This window comes from Dromaius novaehollandiae, chromosome 2 (assembly GCF_036370855.1).
Source record: "Dromaius novaehollandiae isolate bDroNov1 chromosome 2, bDroNov1.hap1, whole genome shotgun sequence".
In the NCBI taxonomy this organism is placed as follows: Eukaryota; Metazoa; Chordata; class Aves; order Casuariiformes; family Dromaiidae; genus Dromaius; species Dromaius novaehollandiae.
The window spans coordinates 44,961,410-44,975,243 of NC_088099.1; the positions used below are offsets into that span (position 1 = coordinate 44,961,410).

Below are 13,834 nucleotides of genomic sequence, written 5' to 3' on the forward strand. Positions count from 1 at the left end.
TCTTTCTGCAGAGCACACAATGTCCTGCCTTTACTGCGTGCTTTCCTTGCTGCAGCAGTGATTGATGCCCATATTTGAGTATATTCCTTGTTCGTTATAAAACAATTGGAGCTCAAAGCTTTCAAAACTAACTAACTAACTAAATACGTACATAAGGAATTGCTTGGCAAAGTATCAGAGAACTAAAAAAAGGAATAAAAAATGGAAAAAGCATGTTCTCAACTGTCTTTGTTTATCCTGTTACAACTCTTCATGATAGTTATCCCAGAATAAGTAATTTCCAGTCTAATGGATTATCAGTGAATGTCCCCTACACTCACAGTGACCGCAGTGAGTAATTATTCAGTGCAAAGCTACTGACAGAATATTGTTATTCTACCTGCTATACCGAGAGCTGCCATTTATATGCCATGAGCACTAGTAGGCTCCAGAGACAGTCTTCCCAAAATACAGTATAGCATTGCTTTCTTTTGTTTTTCTTTCTACAGTTTCATCCCAATTTTCTCACTGATTTGAGATCTCTTTTTGCTCTCTTTGAATACTGGATATATTTGTGAGCCATTACTATATTTATTTTTGGTTGGGAAGCCTGAACCCTTTGGGATTTTTTTTATTTCTCTTTCTGTAAGTCAGTTTATTAAGGTTTCTGGTTCTTTGACTCCCCCCCCCCCCCCCCCATTTCATTACATCTGTTTGCTAGTGTAGCACATCAGGCATCTATGTGTGTTTTCTCATCAGTTCCATTTGAGGGAGAGAGTATCTTTATCTTGGTCCAGGCATTGGCAGATACAGCTTGGAATTGCAGTAGAATTAATCCTGCTTTCTTTGACAGGAATTTCAGGTGTACAGAAGGTCAGGTATCTAAACTGACTTTGATGCTAAAGAATATGTCACTAAAATTATAGTGTCTTTTTCACTAGCTCTTCTAGGAAAAGCATCTATTATTGATAAGTGTTGTACACACATATAGTACAGATAATTTTTAAGGCTCACCTGATTTATTGTCTACCTTCAACATTAACATTTTCCCAGGTTTAGCATACTTTTGCAGTTACAAAGGGGCTATAACAGATGAACTAGATATTTCAATCTGATCTGAGTATGTGCTTGCCTTTTCTGAGTATCTGTTGTGTATTCATGCATTACATTCCAATGATTTGTTTTATTTTCCTCTACATGTGTTAGCTGATGTTTTACTAGTTAAATCTTACTTTATATCTTGCCAGTATTTATGATGTTTTTGTTGTTGTTTTCATGCCTTTGGTATACAGCAATTTTCAGTTTGGCATTGTCTCTAGATTTCAGTGTGCTGTTTACTTTTGTCTTTAAGAACAAACATAAAAGCTGTATTATGCCAAATCAACAAGGGAGTTCTGTGGTATCCCAGTGGTTACCCACCTGCTAGCAAATAAAAGTGCCTTGTAGCTTCCCATCAATCTCCTTTTAGCTTTTCAAGCCAAACCTGACAGGACTCGTAATTCAAGCCTGCTTGGGATATTCTTGTAAATTCTAACAGAGTTGCTTATTTCCCTATAGAAATGATGGTGTTGAATTTTTCACTAATTTTGTAACTGATACAAAGAAAGAGTCAGTTTAGTCTGCTATGTGATGCGCTTTCTTCAGAAATCTGTTTTACTGTTAGTTCTTGTGTCTGTTATTTCTTTTTCAAATAGTACAGTATTTAATTGCAATTATATTGCAATTTTTATGAGATATAATTGCAAATTGTGGAAATTGCAGTATCGTGCAAATTAGCTTGGTCTAGGAGAAGAGATATCAAGGTCAGTATTTAAGGAAGACATATCCTCTGTCTGTGCTCAGCTTTTGCTTGAATTTTCGTTCTCATGGCACTATGAAATCATGAGAATATGACATGGGCATAATTGTACTTCTTCACCTGTGATAATATCCTCTAAATTAGACTAGAGGAACAAACTAGAGACCCACTAATGCTATTAATCTATCATGTGATATACTAAAATGCCACAGGAAATTCAGATTGTGAGACTGTCAGCAATTTTATGTAAATACTGCCTTGCAAATTTATGAAGCTATGAATAGGTTTGTGTTGGAAGTCATGGTGTTTTTGAGTGGGAGGAATCAGAAAACAGATCTGCTCTCCAATGCCAAAACATTCTTAGCTGTTTGTTTTGTGAAAATTTATATGTTTATAATTACAATTTGGTTGACTTCCTCAGGAAAGAAATGATAAACAAAACAGGAGAATTAACACTTCAGAAGAATTAATACTTCAGACTTCTTTTTACTGCCTGGCACATCTCATTTTCAGTAGAATCAAGAAGAATTGACTAATGCTTTCACAGGCACCGAGGAGCTAAACGGACGGGTGCAACACAAAGAAGACTCCTAAATTAGTAGACCCATAAGAGGATTCCTGTGATACTCTTTGAAATTTTTGGAGCAGTCATAAAATCCCAAGTATAAATAGATTTCAAAAACTTGGGAGTGGGCAATAACTCTGAAGCAAGGAGAGGCAAAATATGGTTAAATAAATCTGTAGACACTGCAAGTTTAAGAAGTGGCTTCAAGAATACTGCGGGGGCAGAGTCCTTCCAAACAAGGTCCTTAGCTTTCTGTGGCTTAAGAGGTACTTCAGAAAAATCCCAAACTAACAGCTGAAAATAGAGCTGTTTCAGCTGCAGAGTGACAAGGAGGTTTTTTTTATTTGTTTTTATCTCTGTTTTCAGTATTGTATATGCCTAATATTTCAACTTCTCATTTCAATATGTTTGGTTTTGAATTTGAGCTAAATCTAATGACAAAAGAGTTAGCACCACTCAGCAACTATTTGATATACTCTGTTTTTGTTATTTTTCATCCATACCAGTTCTGTGGTGTGTGGGCAGGGGCTAACAGCTGATACTCTTGTCAGCAGATGTGGCTGTGCCAGCTAAAATGTTAAGTAACCTGTTTTTTATCCATTTGCCACAATGGAAGACACATAAATTGCCCTTTCCCTTGTTTCAGCTTTGTTTCAGTACTACATAGGGAATTTTGATGGAGAAATACAAAAATCTACAGTTCACTTGACACTCAGGTGTTTTTTTTCCTCCATTAGAAAAACAGCAGTTGTTTTTTATAGCTTTATCCCTGTCTTCACTAGTATATGTGGATAATGATGTGTGTCTGCCAACAATCTGTTTTAGCATCTTTGTTAAAAAAATTGAAATAGAGAGTTTCTTCATGGTCCCCTTAAGGTGTATCTTGGAACCTTCATGCCAACAAAATCTAAAGTAGGCCACTGTCACACATATCAACTATAATATTTACAATATTTAGGTTCTCTCCATCATGTAGCAATTATGACCCAAATAAGTGGAGAGATGGGGGTGTGTGTGTGTGTGTGTGTGTGTGTGTGTGTGTGTGTGTGTGAGAGAAAGAGAGAGAGAGAGAGAGAGAGAGAGAGTGTAGGGAAGGCATATATAGTAGCATGGCAGACAGATGTAACATTTTTATGTGGGTCATATTACCCTTCTTAATTCATGTCAGTTTACTGTTAAGACCTTAGGCACAGTCAACCAGTCCAGGATAGTCCGTCTGCTGCCTTATTAGTGTGAGATTATTTCCCCCTTTAGCATTAATTAAATGAAATGCATTGATTTGTGCTGACTCTACAAAGCTCTCCATGGCTACAAGGCTTATGCGGGGGATTAGAGCGGAGTATCTGCGTATCAGTGAATACTTTTACCACAGCAGCTGGGAGTATCTATGTGAATTGAGGAATTTTGTATTTAATTGCTTATGTGTCTCATAGTAAAATCTCAAAGGTTATAAAAGTGTCTACATGGTCTAAGATGTCAGTTGGAATCTGCTGTGTCCACTCTTTTGGGGACTTTTAAAAATCTTTTTCGGTATTCTAACCTGAAGCAATGCTAATCTATCAACAGAAATAACAGAACGTAAAAGTTAAATTGAGATTTTCTGTCAAGTATAGGTTCTAAAATAAATATACTTTCCATAGAAAAATCTATTCTAGTATGGTAGTAGGTTTAGGTTCCCAATTACTATTACTATTAGGATACTTTGCTGTTTTGTATCTTGCATCTTTTCTAAGATTTTTTTATGTGCAGGATTTCATACTTGTCTTCTTGTGTCTTCTGTTGGAAATATGCTATCTGTTACCCTTTATCACCAGTACTAGAATAAGCCTTTGCATTATGGGCCGCCAGATCTGCTCTGTCAATAGGATGTCAGTCATAAGAAGGCATTCATCAACTCAGAGACAAGAGGAAGCATCTGTTTAGCTCACCAGAGATAGAACTGCTGATGCAGAAGATGGTTAAGCATTAACAATTGCTCTCAGGTTTTGAGGCTTTGAAAGGTAATCCTGAAAATAAGAAAAAAGTCATACTGGAGTTCAATCTATCATTCCATGGCTAGGCAGAAATATAACTAGCCTCAAAAAAATAAGTATCTTCAGTAACAAGTAAAATGCAAATATAATTGTATTTTTCTTTGTCTTGGAAGATGAGACTCAAGAAGTTTATGTTTCTTTGAAAAAATTCTGCATTAAAGAACATACACCATTCTGACATTGCAGTTTCTTGGAAACAGCATTCATTTGTTAAAGAAGGAGCACAACTCTGTCACTCTTAAAGACAAGAGAGTTCATGTAAATACTTCTTAAGATGTTTGCAGCCTTCAAATCAAGTAGTGGGTCTGTTCTTACACATTGCAGGTGTAGTTTTGGGGGGGGGGGGAGGAATCTTACATCCACCTGCTTATATCTTAACCTGTTTTTCAGTAGACAAAGTGTGAAGTCCTTTGAGTCCTCCATTATGAATTATCCATTATATCTGTTAATGATGTTGTTCTAGTAGCCCAGACTTTAGAGCCAGTTAGTGATGGGACAGTAAAACTTTCCCTTTCCATACTGAATTCAGTTCACACTCTTTGTGGCTGAAAGCCATTTGATAAATTGTGGTTCAGTGATAAAACTTTAATGATATTGTAGCCATATTCTAGTTCATGGTAGACAACTGTCCATTTCACCAACCTGTGGAGTTCGGCTGATAGGAGCTGTAATAAGCAAGGTGTGACGGACCATTGCACCAGGAAAAGGAATAGGCCTTAAGAGACGGCCACCTCTTTCCAATACCCTTCCGGACTGTGCAGGGAGGGTGCTGTGTACCGGAGTATCCCAGGGTCTCATCCCTTCAGTGTCCCTCTCTGTATGTGTGTGATATGATTGTGTGATGTTCCACCATTTGAGCCCCTCTTTAGCTTTGAGGTTATTTGGGGACAGACTGACTGCTACTTTAAGCTTTTGCAGTTTCTAACACAAGGGACACCCTTCCAAAGATGATTAGATCAGAAGTGGAAACACGACGGAAAACTGGAAGAAAGGCTCATTCATGTCCTGTTCATGTCAGAAACTATGTATCTACATCTCCAGCCCTGTTTGCATGTAATTTTTCTATGTGAAAATTACTTACTGCAATTTATTCATTTCTTACTTACTGAAATTGTTACAGCATGGACAAAATTTGCAAATATAAGCACCTGAAATATAACAAAAAACAAGCAAAAAATGAGTATATATTATAGTATATTTTCCATTTTTCATTACTTTTGAGTAATGATTGCTGTGGACTTCTGGCAATTATCATCCTTAATCATCCTAAAAACATATGTTGACATCAGGCTCACAGAAATGTGTATGAGGTGATGACATGCTTCAGAGAATTAAAGTAGCATTAGAAGGGAAGTAAATTGAATGGAATGAGTCATTTACAACAGGTAATTTATTTAATTCAGCTTTCTTTCTTAGCCAGAGAAATATCTGCAACCAATTTGAAGTCTGGTTCTGCTGGTGTTCCAGGGGAGCCCAGTGGCATAGCTAAACACTAAATTGACTGTGGAGTGAAGCTGAAATAGTGAGGTTGCCGAGAGGAAGAAAAGGTGCCAAAGAAGAAATATGCCAAAAGCATTGTAATCTCAGCTATAACTGGGGACTTGTCATTTTCCTTCTGCACATTAATTACTTACAGAATCCAACTCGTATCACAGTGTTTTTATTTCTTTCCTTGGTCTCTTATTTTTAGCTGAGAGAACATTCTTCATTCTCTTTCACTGTTTGGTCAGGAGATACCTGAGTACGTCTTTAGGGTATTGCATTCTGTTTGTGCTTTGTGAAGATACTGCTTTTGGCAGGATTGCTGTTTCTTTTTTCTTCTTTCTTTATTTTCTTTCCCTATGCAATATGCATCTCTGCAATTCTCTTGACTGTGTTCTGAGCCATTTATTTTCCTCTTCCCTCCTCCTGTCTATTTTCCCCTTTCCTCAGTTCCCTGTCAGTGCCTTTTTTATCTTGTGTCCTCTCTGTTGTTTCTACTTTTGTCTCTTTGCCATGACACTGATTTTTTTTTCTTTCGATTGAAGAATGCTTGGAAGCTGAGAAACTCCCTTCTAGATCCCTTCATTTTGTTCATGCTCTTCATCTATTTTTTATTCAGCATTGTACCAGTGATTAGGAGATTTTTATGCTTATCTTTCATCTCCCTTGATAATAAATATTTTTCTCTCCACTGTCTAAAAATGTCCCACCTTTCCAGTAACTCAAGCCTTCTACCTTGTAGAGCTTCCTTTCTATACCTTCAGTGGTTGACTCTATTCTTGTACTCTGTCTTCAAGTGTCTTTTCCATTCTTGCTGTTCAGCTAGCTAATTATTACTCGTGGAGGTTTGAGTGCTGATGCCAGCTTTTCTGAGGAAATAAGAAGGAGGCAGCAGACAGCCCCACAGGCCAGATATCCAGGAAACAGCATAGGAAAGAGCCGTATGGTGAGCAGAAGCTAACCCATTAAGCTTGTAGGATAAAGGGCTTCATAGGCTTGCAGTCCAGTATTTTTTTCATACAGAGTGGGTGGGAAACATCAGCTGGCCCACTGCATCCTTTCCAAAATGTATCAACACATGAGCAAGCTTGTACTTCACTGTTTTCTGGCTCTTTTTAAGATTATATACCTGTAATAAGATGCTGCTTTGGTTTTATTGTATTCTGTGCTAAAGCAGTTGTAGTGTCTGACTCAGACATGGATACTTCTTAGATTATATGAACAAAGATTCCTGTGGTGCTATGGTTTCCATTTGATATTTCATGGGATCACTTGAACTTGTTCAGTGTAATTAAGATGTTACATCTGACTTGAGTATAATATAACTGATCTGATACCTTGTCTGTTTGCAAGATTCTAAAAATCTTGTTAAGCTTTTTGGCTAACATTCTCATTATCTCAAAAAAAAAAATATTGCCCTATTTCAGATCAGCTGAGACCAAAATAAAGCAAAATAGGTGCTAATTTGGCAGTCAAGTTGGATAAGTATGTTCCACACAGGCTCCTTTTGGTAGGCCAGGAAGTGTTCCACTCCCTAGTTTTCTAGGTTCCAAAATACTGTGATATCCTAGAGAAGACCTTTTTTTATGGCTTAGGCAGATGGAGAAGATCCCCTTTGAGATGAATTAAGACAAAGTTAAAATAGCTCAGAGGTTTATGGAAGATCCTTAAAATAAAGTTTCCTGAATCAGCCTCCACTGATTGAACTTATCTAATTAAAAGTGTACAGTTTATTTAAAGCAACTTGAATTTGTTTCTTCCAGATATTAATTACAGAGGCAGAAACTTAACAAATACTAAATGGCATAATTGCATTAAAGTAGATAAGTTTCTCTAGCAAAAAACTATTTAGAAGTTATGTGAAAGGAAATGCAGCATTTCAGGACGTCAAGCATATTCATAAAGAGTTGTAAAATCTTCAGATAGTTCTATCAAACAATAAATTTCCCTAAATGTTTATTTTATCTTATTGTTTGGAGAGGCATTGTTTCTCTTAACTGTGTTGCTATTGTTAATTGTTAATTGTTAAAATTTTCATTCAGTAATTTCATAATCAGATGGGTGTATGGTTTTTGTAGTGTGCCTAAAAGGGCTTGTTGAAAGCTCATTTCTGGTGCGGATAGATAGTTTGATAATTATGCAGTCAAAGTTCAGTGTAGGATGAGGCTTTGCGATCAGGTACATTTGATTTCTAAGACTTAGAGATGTCAAGTAAGGTGAAATATCATCAATCTTGCATGTGCTACTGCAGGGCAAGCTATGTCACCTCCTCTGATAGTCAGTGATATGATCTTCAGAAATATATTTTGTCTAACAGAAATATATTTTGTCTAACAGAGTGTACCTTTTCATACTCTTTCATTGAGCTGATCATTAAAATGGAAAGAACTACTTAATAAACATGCTCATAATTCTATCTAATAGTTTTAGCCATTGGAAGAAGATAGGTTTGGTGAAGAGTAGTTCTGCAGTGCTCAAATTCAGGATGTGTTCTGTGTATTTATTTAGCTATTTAACACTTGCAAACAGAAGAGACCTATATGGAATAAAACCATCATCTGAATTTAGAGGTAAAATACTCCTATTGTAAGTGTTTGATTAAAAAAATCCCTAATGTTCTATGTGTTTAAAGCAAACTGATGGAAGCAGCTAGAAATAGCATATAGAATTAAAATCTTTTAAGTGTTTGGATTCTTTACATTGCATGTGATTGTTTGGTATTGGTTGCTTTCAGAAGAGACCGAATAGCTTTCCTTAGAATTCATGTACAAGTTAAAAACAGAAAGCTGCTTTCAACATGCAGTGACAAAGAAAAAATACGATACAGAAGAAACACACTTGAAACCAAGAACAGTAAGCTGTGCCATTCATTTGAGAATGATCTTACTCACATATGTATTAATTTTAGAATGGTATTCATGAAATGTTTTAGTTCATTGCTTTATATGCACCAAGGGTTTTTTTGTCTTTAAAGTCAACGTTTGCCAACAGTAAATGTTTTGTCGCTCTGACACAGCATAGTTTCTTATCTTCTTTAGGGGAAGGAAGGGGGAGAGGGGAGTTCATGTAGGTTTGGTTGTAGTAAAAATGTGGCAAAGGCAGGCTTTTTATTTTGCCATTTTATAGCTTGTGCTATAAATATTGACATAAATGACACACATTGTAAAGCTATGGCATATGTCGTTTTTGAAAGAAAGACATTTCCACTTATTCAGTGAATTGAAGCTTCACGTTACTCCCTGCAGACCATGTCCTACCCCTTTCCAACCTCTCAGGACCCATGACTTATCCAAACGAAACATCTGCTTTTCCATTCAGTGCAATTATTCAGTGTGCTGCTGAGGGCAGATGGTGGTTAATAGGCAGATCATTAACGTGGCAAACCACTCTCTCTTTCTAGCCTCTGAAAGGTCACAAGGTGTTAAGTTCCCTCGTTCCAAGCTGATAAGAAGCCTATCTTTTGATTCAGTTAGATTTTTGATGTATAACTGCAGTTGACTTACTTGATAAAATTATGGAGGGGCTTTTAATTAAACCTTTTTCTTTCAAAAAAAATTGTTTCTGCAGCATAAGAATGATGTGACAAGAGATGGGTTAGTGTCAATTACATTCTAGCTGTCAGAAAGTTGGAATGCTGAAATCTGGCGAGTGTGAATCCTAATCACGTAATACTGAGGATGCTCAGCTGTTACTGTAACAGTCTCCAGTTATCTGTGTCAATTCTCTGCAGAATTTAATTTAGCCCTAATGATGAAGAAATCTCTCTATTCACACAGTCCTGTCAAGTCAAACTTTGGACAATCTAAATGAAGTAGACGAGAGCTTCAGGGAGAAGTGGCAGAGTGACATGCTGAAGAGATTCCCCTTTTTTTTCCATTCACTCAGGTTATATTGAGGAAGCCTGTATTATTCCGTGTCCCTCAGACTGCAAGCTCAGCGAATGGTCCAACTGGTCCCGCTGTAGTAAATCCTGTGGGAGTGGGGTAAAGGTTCGGTCTAAATGGCTCCGTGAAAAACCCTACAATGGTGGAAGACCCTGTCCTAAGCTAGATCACGTCAATCAGGTAATTTTGTTTTTATTTACATTATTGATATAGCTTTTTCAACATCTCAAGTAACCCACCTGTTTAACTGTATTGTTTCTTGATATAGAAAATGTGCATAAAGGGCAGAGACAGGTGGTAGAAGGAGTATATGTTGGCTTAAACTTCCTCAATCAATGTAGGATCTGCCTACATTACTTAGTTGTCTGCGGGAGCTTAGCACATTATCTAAACTGTAAATTGAACAGAATAAAACACTCTTATGTGAGACTGTGAAGACCACATGTTTCTGAAGATCTCCTCTTATAATGGGTAAAATGTGTCTTGTTATAGATGCCCGAAACGGTAAGATTCTCAGTGTCATTCCCCCAAACACCTCAGATCAGAAAACAGATAAAAACTTCCCAAACACTCGGAGTATTGTCCCAGTGCCCCTAATTGTGCATTAGTGAAGCCAAAGCTTGCCATTCGCAAGCATTCAGTCTGTGGGACCAAACTTAGCGCTCGTCCAGATCAACCCCCTGAAGCACATACGCTGGATGGACCTGAGGTCTGCCACATCAGCTGCTTCGCTGCCCAGCTCTGGCTGGTCTGGCAGCACTGTTCCCTAAAGCAGACGTAGCCCAGCACCATGTGTTTTACACATAACAGGCTTCAGGCTGCACCTAGTACTTTCAAGTGCCTTTCTGGGGTTCCAGACCCTTTCCTAGCATCCAAAAAAGCAGCCCAACTTGTCTTAAAAAGTTTCTGCCAGTGAATTCGAAAGTGGGTGTAAAGGCACAACTCTGAAAAGAAGAAACCTCTCAGTAAAAGTTTATGCAATGCCATTTGTGCCTCCCAAGCCTGTCATAGCCTGTCGGTTTCCGTAGAGTTCTAGAAAGAAAACCTACCTTTTCAATTAACTCACCCTCTTCAGAGCTGATCTATATTCATATTACTGTTGAATTTAATTTACTCTGCAGAGGCATGTTAAACAACCACGTAGTCTTCTCTGTAAATATTCAAAGGTAGAAAAAAAAAGGGCTGTCAATTTACATTTGAATAAAATGCATGTACTTAATATTATCCTATTGACATTTTGCTAACACAGAGTGAAATAGCTTGTTGATCTAATTTTCTACTTTAGGGAATGTAATTACTTCTAATTTAGAAAATAATAAGTGGTAAACTGCAGCTAATAAACTAAGTTTATAATCTACTTTAACAAAATGCAAACTAGAAAGAGGGTTGCTGGATTTGGGCCAGCATGTAAAACTGCTTTAAATTGGGAGGAATGTGTTTCAATAGGAGCAAATTATAGTTTAAACAAAAATTTTGTTCCTTTTTTAATATTCATGTGATACATAATAGCCTTTTTTCTCTGTATCAAAGGTGATTTCGCTAGGGGTCCACTGGCCTGTTATATGCAGTACCATTGCCCTCTGCTGGTACTTTGACTAGAATTTGATTTGTTGCAATGTTATATAGCACTTGCAAATAATAGTAATAATAAAAAAGATCATCAAATATGTAATTACTTTAAAAATGAAATTGAAATATAGTAGTTCATGCGAAGGGAGCTCTACAGATGAGACAGGAATGTAAAAAAATTTAGAGGCTGTATCTTTTAAATACCCTCACTATAAATTCTTAAATTAGGAAATCTAAGAAACCCACTCTGTGACAATGACCAAGGAGTTGTGGCCTAATTAATTAATCTAAATCTGATCCACCATTCATTCAGCTGGGAAACCTAGTCATTACTGACACTTTAGAATTTTTATTTCAGCTATTAAATATAATTAGTTCTACTTCTTTATTTAATACCTCTCTATGTATAATATATGCCTGTTTACACACATGCAAAACTTAATGGCTAGACTGGGTCTTTGATGCCCTCAGGTATGTGGGAGAGGATGTACAGAGGGGCTGTGCTGTAATTGCAGAGCTGGAAAGTGTGACCTCCGAGGAAAGACTGCAATATATTGTCTATTGCCCATGGAAGGGCTGGCGGAGGGAGCATGCTAGCAGTGTGCTAGCATGTGCATAAAAGGCTGTTGCAAAGAAGGAGGAAATAATCCATTTTCCAAGGCCATCATGGATAGGATAAAAAGCAGTAGGCTTAGACTGCTGCAAGCAGATTTGGTTAAGCCTCAGGAAAACTTTCTAATGGGAAGGACAGTGAAACATTGGAATAAAGTGCTTAAGATGTCAATCGAGTTTAAGAGCAGGTCACTGACGTGTATGACTGCCTGTGCTTTGGAGGGGTACCAAACTCGGTGGGTGCTGGATGTCCCATGCAGCCTGTTTTCGGCTCTTCCTCCATTCCCCGCTGGGCAGTGCATGCCGGGGGGCTCCCGGGCCACATGCCCGCTGAAAGTGGCCTGCTCACCACCCACTGCCCTGAGCTAAAAGTCATCACAGCTTTAAGCAAGTAGCAAATGTGTGGGAATCAAGGCACACTGGAAGTCACGTTCTCTCACTACAGCCAAGCCAGGGGTGACTGCACTCCAACCATGAAAGTGTGCCTGTTTTCAATTGCTGTTTTCTAAATGGCTCATACAAGCCTAAAAAGAAGAAGCTGTAATTGTAATCACCTCATAAACTGTTTTTCTCATTCTTCCCATTCTAAATTATCATCTTTCTGGCTAAAAATTGTGTCCTTATATTTACTTGCCTGTCATAGCTCCACTTTTCATATATTGGCAGAACTGTATAAACAGAAAATTCACAATGAAAATCATATGCAAATGGCAAGCTCTTGAATACTGTAAGAGGGGAACTTTGTTGACATTAACTTCAAAGAGTTGTTCTCTTTCCCATTTAGATAATTGAAAAATAAATATACCTCTACTGCTACAATGTGGTTTTGCAGCTCGTAATACTAGAATCTGATTTATTATAAAATCGCATTAATGGTCTTCAGAGGATTTCAACTGAAGAGGCTAATCTGAGATTGTTAGATAAATAAGAGCATCCATCTCTTGATTGGCTCCAGGCATTTTTTGCTTCCATACCTACCTACCTAGCTAGAAGTGAGATCTTTGTTATACTCAACTATAATGGCCTGCAATTGTAGCTACAGAAATGCCAGTAGTGTCAAGAGAATATCGCCAAACAAATACAATACCATACAGACTTCTGCTTTGGCTTTCTGCCAAGATATCCCATTTTTCTGTTACTGGAAAATCTGTTGAATATGCAGGTTTTATATATTTCATCTGATGCCAACCAGAGTGAGGCATATAGAGATGTTCCCCTAAATTAAAGCCTCCCTATTCTCTTTTTGGAAATCTTGGACAAGAATAAATGTGCATGCCATGTCCCATGCGACTACAGGCTGCGCAGTGAGTCCAGTTCCTTGCTCAAAATGAGTTTGCACCACCCATCTTCACATCTAACTTAATCTTGTGTAGTTCAAAGAAGGCCAAAATGTCCTGACCTACACTGGATTTGTTATGCCTGGGCTGATCAGCTGCATAGTGATCTGTCACATTTGCTCCATATTCATTGTGCAGGGGATCTTTTTTGTGAAGGATGATCTTTTTTTGCAGGTTAACGGATAACATACCGAACCATCAGCCCTCCTTTTTTTACCCAAACAGTGTTGCTGGAAAGAAATCAAGGACTTGTTAAGGACAATGTTTTAGATTCTCTTTAAATATTAGTTGTGCTGCCTGGATACTCAGAATGATAGATCAAGTTAGCTGGTATAAAATATTTTTGAGGCAAGAGGCTTTAAGGAATCTATGCATAATTAAGATACTCAGATAAAGACTTGAGAACTTCAGGAGGATGAGAACCACCCATTGCTTTTATTCCCTTGCACCTATTGCACATAATGCTATCAAAACACCTTTAATTAATAGAGAAGTCAAGTATCTTCTCCAGAACCAGGGTTGTCTCTCATCACAGGGAAGCTGGATTCCCTGTTTAGTGAAGAGTCAATGCTCAT

The 13,834-nt window shown here is 37.6% G+C and overlaps 1 protein-coding gene across 1 annotated transcript in view; it reads left to right on the plus strand.

Moving 5' to 3' along the window:
* THSD7A (thrombospondin type 1 domain containing 7A) overlaps positions 1-13,834 on the plus strand; it is a 284,135-nt gene that overhangs the window by 239,206 nt on the left and 31,095 nt on the right. Inside the window, exon 18 of the mRNA XM_064506365.1 lies at positions 9,743-9,921. Coding sequence (XP_064362435.1) covers positions 9,743-9,921 — 179 coding nt within the window. The remainder of the gene's footprint in view (positions 1-9,742; positions 9,922-13,834) is intronic.